The 7,949-nt window shown below is 47.2% G+C and overlaps 1 protein-coding gene across 1 annotated transcript; it reads left to right on the top strand.

Annotated features, from left to right (window-relative positions):
- The first annotated feature begins 1,783 nt into the window (after positions 1 to 1,783).
- LOC306980218 (inositol hexakisphosphate kinase 2-like) lies at positions 1,784 to 7,618 on the top strand. The gene is made up of 5 exons (XM_079579491.1): positions 1,784 to 2,368; positions 5,343 to 5,574; positions 5,713 to 5,876; positions 5,980 to 6,155; positions 6,227 to 7,618. Exons 1-5 carry the CDS (start codon positions 2,158 to 2,160, stop codon positions 6,785 to 6,787), a joined length of 1,344 nt encoding a protein of 447 aa, XP_079435617.1. The 5' UTR covers positions 1,784 to 2,157; the 3' UTR covers positions 6,788 to 7,618.
- The last annotated feature ends 331 nt before the right edge of the window (positions 7,619 to 7,949 follow it).

The following is a 7,949-nucleotide window of genomic DNA, read 5'->3' as shown; positions in this document are numbered from 1 at the left end:
ATATATACAGTATATATATGCGTATTTGACCTTTTATTGACCCAGTGGTTAGCTTAGCTTTAATTTCCATCACAGTGGCCTCTGACGCTCGAGGATCAATTGTTTTCAGAGTGTCTGACGGGTTTTCACTGCTGACGGATCCTCTTTAGAAAAAAAAACACAGGAAATGTACATTTATTTGCATAAATGTACCAATTTTAATCAGTATATATGTAGCTACAGACATTTTACAGTAGATGTTGTTTTAGCTGTGAACTAATTAGCCAACTAGTTCCTTTGAATGTCGAGTCAAATATTGTTATGGGGGGCCTTAAAAGAACAAGCCACCATTTTTGCATACTGAGATAGAACAGAATGCTGTATTTGTCATGACACACAAGCATAATGAAAGAAGAGGATATGTTCTTACCTGAGCTTAGACGAGTTGATGTGTACCTGTCTGGTCTTTACATGTGCGCTCAGTCACGCAATAACACACATAAACAAGTTGTTAGCATTTAGCCTCTCCTCCTCTCCTCTATGGGGCCAAACGGGGGTGAAGTTAGAAGTGACCAAGCTCTTCCACGTTTTCCCGATGTAAATACAGTGACGTGAGTAGTTACACGATACAAGTCGATACATGTCGATTTTCTGAGCGGATGAAAAGGAGTAAGGCGTAATAACACCTTAGGAGCATTTAGCCTCTCCCAGCATTTTCCTGTATTATTATCCTATATATTTCTATATTTCATGTTTCAGATATGTTTGTGTGAACTCTCAGTCATCCCACATTTTTCCAAAGGTTCAAAAAGTGGTCTCCCTTATATCCAGATGTTGAACCTTTGCACTGCTGCAGTTCTTGTTCTAAAGGCTAAAGATATAAACTTTAAATCGTTGTTGTATCGTTTTGATAACACCGCTCTTCTTCATGTCTTCTCCACTTGCTAAGAACGTGGGTGAAGGACAGTAGGACAAGTGCTGCGGCCTTAATCTGCCTCCATCGTCTGACTGCTTCACCTTCAGTGTAATCCAGCAGAAGAACTAGAACATCAGAGATTAGGCCACGATTAGACTGAAACATCTACTGACCTCAGTCAAGCTGCCATAGACTACATGGCCTTCCAAACACGTCCACCATTCACAAAAACAGGTGGAGCGATAGAACAAGAGGAGAAGGACTGGCACCAATGTTTCAGTCATGGCTGAAATGCCCTTTGATTCAGTGTCAGCAGAGCTGTGAAGTATTTCCATGTTGTAATGCAGTCTTTGGCACGAGACGAGGAAATACATGTGGAATGTGAAGCCCATAAGAACATAAGCAGATTCAGATCATGTAAACAAAGGAAACACAGGCACTTCCACTGCAGCAGGAACGTGAGGCTGTCACGTTCTTTCTCCACAGCCATGCAGCCTATAGCTGTTAGAAGGTAGAACATTCAGTCCATGCATTTGATGTGGATTCTGTTCATGCACTATGACAGTCTCCATCAGTGAATGGTCTGTCAGACAGGGCCATGACATCTTATGATCACAGTGTTCTCTGCAGAAATACATCTCTCTGGACATTAGAAATCGGAGTGTTTTGTTTTGGAGTGTTTTCTGCTCCCCTCCCCCTCCCCCTGCCCACTGCCTCTGCTTCCTCTTTGTTTGCCTGAGCCGTGGCCTGAGCCTCTCGTGTGCCTGGCTCCTCCCGGAGACAGGGCCCGAGCTGTGATAGGTCCAGGGGCCTAGGGGCGGGGGCTGTGATAGGTCCAGAGGCCCAGGGGCGGGGTTTGTGATGGTGTTTTTCTCTCGCAGCTCGGAGCAGACGTCAGTTTCGGTAACAGCGGACACGGACAGCAGCGGAGCGCACGCGGCTCTAAAGCGCCTTCAGCAGCTCCACAGCTGCGCCCAAAGCCTTTTCAGAACCTTTTACTATAAGTACAAACACGGACAGAACCTCAGCTCGCCCTGTCCGTGAGGAGTTGACCTTATCTCAGGATCTAAGCGACAGAGAGAGCAGCGTTCACGGCCGTCCTACCGTCAGTGAGGCCTTTGTTTTTCACGGCTGAGTAGGGAACAGTAGCGCCCCCTGCGGTTCAGAGGAAGAGTCCGAGGATAGGGAGCCACAGCGGCCGGACCTGCAGCCTCCCGATCGACGTGGGACCTCTCAGCTCAGCTGTCCGATGCGGGGAGACGATGAGTCCCGCTCTGGAAGCGCTTATGCAGGGGGAAGGAACTTATCCCGGGAAAGGGGTGATGCTTGAGCCTTTTGTACACCAGGTGGGGGGGCACTCCTGTGTGCTGCGGTTCGGGGAGCAGACCATCTGCAAGCCCCTGATCCCGCGGGAGCACCAGTTCTACAAGAGCCTCCCCACAGAGATGAGGAAGTTCACCCCGCAGTACAAAGGTGAGGCTGTGATGATGCTTCTGCTGTTACTGTAGACCTGGTGTGACTGTGTTTGGTGCAGTCTGTTCTGTGGATGCCTGGCCTCGTGATGACTTAGTTAAAGGCCCCCCATGCATCACTCAGCGCACTCCGCACTAAAGCCGTCCTGATATATTTATAGTCCGACAGATTCCTGCTCGCTCTGGTCAGCTGCAGGGCTGTGTTATTGACCAGTGGAGAGACACTGGCTTCTTATTTGGCGCATCGCTTTTCTGGCGTGGACCCCATGTATTTGAGTAGCATCTGCCAGGAGAGGCTGAGCTGCGCTGGCCGGACTTCAGAGAGGGCTACGGTTACACCGGCGGAGCTTGGGTTTCTTCCCTATCAAAAATAAATGGGACGCACACATCACCAGAGTCATTCACGAGCCCGTTTTCCACGTCACACATGGCTGCACACACACAGGCAGTTATGTTGTCTCCTGTTACCAGATGCCTGTGGTGCCTCTGGGACAGAGCACAGATGCAGGAGCAGGACGGACGTCTTGAGGCAATGCAGAGATGTGAATGTTCAATGTTTTTATTCATTTTGTATAGTCATGCGTCTGCAGCCTTTGAGTTTTAAGACCTCTTGCAGCTCCTCGCTGGTCTAGTGAGAGGTGGTTTTGTAAAGTCCTGCTGTACATGTGGTTTTCCTGATCCTGGAATAACCTGCAGTCTGCCCGTTTATTCCTGCTTTAGCCCTGGTTCACCCTTACTTACTCTGTAATTAACCTTGGTTACTCTTTTGTATTTGATTATTATTTGTATCAGACAGTTGGCTGTTCAATTCCCTGGTGAATAAATAATGAGCTCCTCTAGCCTGATATGTCAGTGGATGCCTCATGTGACCAGCTGATTCTCATTGACACTTATACTGGATAAAGAGTAGGTCATACTCCTTATTCCGTGTATTAAAAGTCACATGGCATCTTCAGTTATGTACTGGTACTATTAAAAGTTTGGACAGGGAGTAAGTGTCCTGTAGTGGTGTCCAGTTTAAATTGGCCATACTGTTGATTTGATTTGCCTGGCGGCGTAAAGGGATACGTTTGAAGACGTAATGCCGTGACCAAGTGACGTGGATCCGAGCGCCCATGGGAAAACCGGGCCTGAGAAAAGTTCTCAAGTTGACCCAGGGGCCAAGAAGCGGACGTTTGTGGGGTTAAGGCCCACAGGACTCTAGAGTAGGACCCGACCGATAGGAAAGGGGTTGACATGGCCGATAGCCGATATAGAGCCTAATATTTTTAGAAATGTAATGATGATTTTGTTTTTTTAATTTTTCAACGCCTATATCTAAACATTTATTTATATAGTAAAGGTTTCAGTCATAGAAATGTATAGAGAGATACAACATATGTCACTGAGTATTTAAAGAATATATTTCAAAAATACAATCGCCGCTATTGATAAAACTGCAGCTCTTTCCATTGAATAAAAGTCAGGCAGTTTGTCTGTCAAAACAGTTGATCAAGAGGAGTTTCGTAGAGAGAAATATGGTCAAAAGGATCACAACTACATATAATCCAGGTAACATCTCCCAAGACCATATGCTTTACACGTAATAAGCCTATTATTTGTCAAAACATTTGATAAGTTTAAGCTTTATGTTCTGTAAAAACAAAACAAAAATACCTCTCCATCTAGTTTTGGCTGAGTGGATTGAAAACACTACATTGTTTGGTTGCAACAGATTACAATATTAAAGTTTTCTTATGTTATGAATCCACATTCAATAACTTTTTTTTTCCAAAGTTGGACTGAGCAATGTAGGGGGAAAGTAATTGACTGATTTCGATTCAGTTTGATTTGAATAGTCATTAGTCGCTGGTAAAAGGCTCCAAAAGAATTGTAGCACATCCCGGCGTGTTACAAAATCATGCCCTTTGACGTTGCGAGCTGCTCTTTTGTGTGGAAGCAGTGAGTCAGAAGTTCCCACACTGCGGCCTCTGTAAATGATGACAGTGCAACTTAGTGAGGAGGACAGCCGGACAGAAGAGAAGAGGGGGCTGGGCTCGCAGTGATGATGTCAGCAGCAGGGGCGGGGTTACGCCGCAGTCATGATGTCAGCGCCACATGACTGAACAGCGTGGAGGCGGCATATAGGACGCGGGAAGTCATTTAAGGTGTAAAGCGGCGTAGTAAGGCGGCCCCCTGATTATGATCTGACGAGAAAGAGGGCCTTTGAAAGTTTTGTCACAACATTGAACACAGTATTTCACTATTTCCGTCATGCCTGACTTTATACTGTATCTTTTCATCACTGGCTGTCACCGCATTGGGCTGACCTCATCCCCTCCTCGATCGGCTGCCTTCCTGTTTCCCGCCGCAGCTGGGAGGTCCATTCAGCCCTTCCCCCTGCACTTTCGATCTTGCACACAAGTGCCTATTTGAGGACTAGCGGGCGGTCTCATTCAGAAAATGAAGTCGTAAATCCATGTTGGTTATAACGGCATGCAGAAGGTCGTGCTGTCGAGTGTCTGTTGACAGAGAAAATGTACTTTGTAGATGAAATGGCGGCTACACGAGATGTCACTTGGTCTCGAGGGGGAGAGGAGGAGGAGTTGTGATGTTTCATCATTAAGTTAATCCCATTGAGACCTATTTCGTCTTTATCCTCTCATTGTCTGCTACGACATTGTGTAAGGTTAAGGAGACGGCAGGTTGTGTCAGTTCATCATGTTCTTTGTCTTATTGCCTCATTTCCCTAGTTTGATTGTGGTGTCAGAGGGCTGCACAATGTTAGGTTTACTGAAAGGAAGTAGGACTTGTAAAGCTACGGTGGCTTCTCATAGTCTCCATTTTCAAAACAAGCAGACTGCAGCTTGTATGGCATGTGCTTCTTCATGCTGTGGCGATTTTAACCCAAAAGGAAATGAATGACATCCTTTGTGCTTGACGTGAATATTTAGTTGCCGTCACTAATGGTCCCATCCTCCATCGTGTCCCAACAGGAGTGGTGTCTGTTAGTTTCGAGGAGGACGAGGAGGGAAACCTGTGCCTCGTGGCCTACCCGCTGCACAGCGAGGCGGGAGATCTGGAGAACAAAGACCCCTCGTCGGACTGCGAGCCCAAAACCAAGATGCTCAAGTGGAGCAACAAGAAACAGGCACCCCTTCTGGTGGACAATGACAACTACAGCAAGGAGCGAGCGAGACACAGCCGCAAAGAGGACAAGCTGGTTAGGTGAGTTGTTGTACAAACACTACTAAATGTACATAAGTTTATTATGACTGCATTTACAAAGAACTAAAGAAACAAAGTCAATATTCAAAGCGTTTGTACCTATAGTTAATAAATGTTTCTTTATTCCGCGTTTTGCAGTTACAATCGTGAAGAATCGCAGCAGCACCAGCCGGAGGTGCTGTACTTGACTCTGGAGGAGAGCAGCATGTCTCCCCAGATCAAACACAATCCATGGAGCCAAAAGTGTCACCAACAGCATCTGCAGCGCATGAGGGATAACGCCAAGCACCGCAACCAATACAGTATCCTTTCCATGAAGCCAGCAGTGACCAGGGTTAAATGATCAGAATAAATGTGATCCTATGTTTGATGTTAGTCCGGTGTGGTCCTTGACCCCCTTCACAGAGTTCATCCTCCTTGAGAACCTGACATGGCGCTACCGGGTGCCCTGTGTGTTGGACCTGAAGATGGGCACTCGGCAGCACGGAGACGACGCCTCAGAGGAGAAAAAAGCCAACCAGATCCGCAAGTGTCAGCAGAGCACATCCGCCTCCATCGGGGTGCGCCTGTGTGGGATGCAGGTATGGACTCTGTGCCTCTTTGCTGTACTTTGTTCATGTGTGTGTGTACTGACGCCCCTCCCTCTCCTCAGGTGTACCAGTCAGACTCTGGGCAGCTCATGTTCATGAATAAGTACCACGGGCGTAAGCTGACCCTGGCTGGGTTCAAGGAGGCTCTGTACCAGTTCTTTCATGACGGGCGGCGGCTGCGCAGGGAGCTGCTGTCCCCCGTGCTGCGCAGACTCAGGGAGATGAAGGCTGCGCTCGAGGCCTGTGAGTCCTACAGGTTCTACTCCAGCTCTCTGCTCATCATCTATGACGGCGACCCACCCCGGGGCAGACCGCGACCACGTGGGGGTGAGGAGGGGGAGGATGAGCCCTCTGATGAAGAGGAGCAGAGTGATGAAGATGAAGAGGGAGCCTGGTGCTCCGGCCCCAGCAGCAGCTCTGGAGCTGGGGGCAGCAGAGGCTCTGTTCCCCCCGACAGCTGCAGCCCAGAGGTGGATGTACGAATGATCGACTTCGCCCACACCACGTGTCGTCACTACGGCGAGGACAGTGTGGTGCACGAGGGCCAGGACAGTGGCTTTATATTCGGACTACAGAACCTGATCTCCATTATCTCTCAGCTGGAGGACCACAGCACAGACTGAAGTAGAACCACAGCTGGTCTTTCTTTGATGCTTTGGGACAGCACTTAGCTAACCCTGGTGCTCCATGGTGTGTACACCTGAACAGGAGCGGGCCCTTTGTGGCCCTTAACCCTCTGTGTGGGACAGAGCTGTTTCCTCCAGAGGGGCGGCGAGGCCAGACCTGCACTTTTCTCTCAGAGACTTCGTCTTTTGGACAGTTTAGGATGAAGGCTCTCAGTCTCGTCGATGGTGTGTGAAGTTCTCTCTGAGAGAGACGGACTGTGCCAGAAAAAGTGAAGTACATGTAGCCCCTGGTGCTTTACCTGTGACACAGTGTTTTATTGTTTTGAACTCCCCTACAGCACAGCACATTACTATCGGGGAACAGACTGTAAAGCTATTCCACGTAGCATTTAAAGGTTACTATCTGATAAGGACTTTGTTTATTGTTTTCCCGAAGACCCTGAGCATTTATTTAGTGTGTCCAGTGGACATGTGGTGGAAGTTATCGCAGGTGTAAAAGAAGGGATTCGCCTTTCAGCGGCTGCTCTCCTGTTGATTTTGCCTATGGACATTTTGAGGGAGACGCAGCTGCTCTATTTCTCTGTTTGGTCAATGTCTTTGTTTCTGTCTTTCTCCGTTTCATTCCTAAAGAAAATCTATTGTTTGAACACAAAGACTATAAAAAGACTTATTTATTTGACACTTTGTTTAAAGCTTAAGATGAAAATGGAAACCGCTACATTCCATTATGATCCAATACCACTTAATGTTGTTTTACTGACTTTGATTGATTTTGTTATTGCTAGAGCCACTAGCGCTCCTGTACTGTGTGTTAACAGTGTCTTGATAAATAAAGGCATTCATTTGTGGTAAATACAGTGTTTTCAGTTTTATTCGTTTCCATCAGTTTGCATAACAAGATCAAGTGCTCATGTAGAAAGTATGGTATGTTCTTACTCCCACGTTTTCGTATTGTTTGAATGGGCTGTTCCCTGTAATCTTTGCACTCTAACACAGCGTTCACTTTTCTTCCGTCAGACTTTGAAGCCGTGATGGCGGTGACTGGCACGCTTTAATCACATTAATCTTTTTGTGCACAGCAGAACTTTCCGAGAGCGGGTCTAAAGCTAAGCAGGAAGTATTTAGTATTGTAAGCTGTTAACTTCTCTGAACAGCGCAC

This window comes from Gobius niger (assembly GCF_951799975.1).
Source record: "Gobius niger genome assembly, chromosome: 20".
Lineage (NCBI taxonomy): Eukaryota > Metazoa > Chordata > Actinopteri > Gobiiformes > Gobiidae > Gobius > Gobius niger.
Note: the sequence above shows the minus strand (reverse complement) of the source record. Positions and strands in the feature narration are given on the sequence as shown.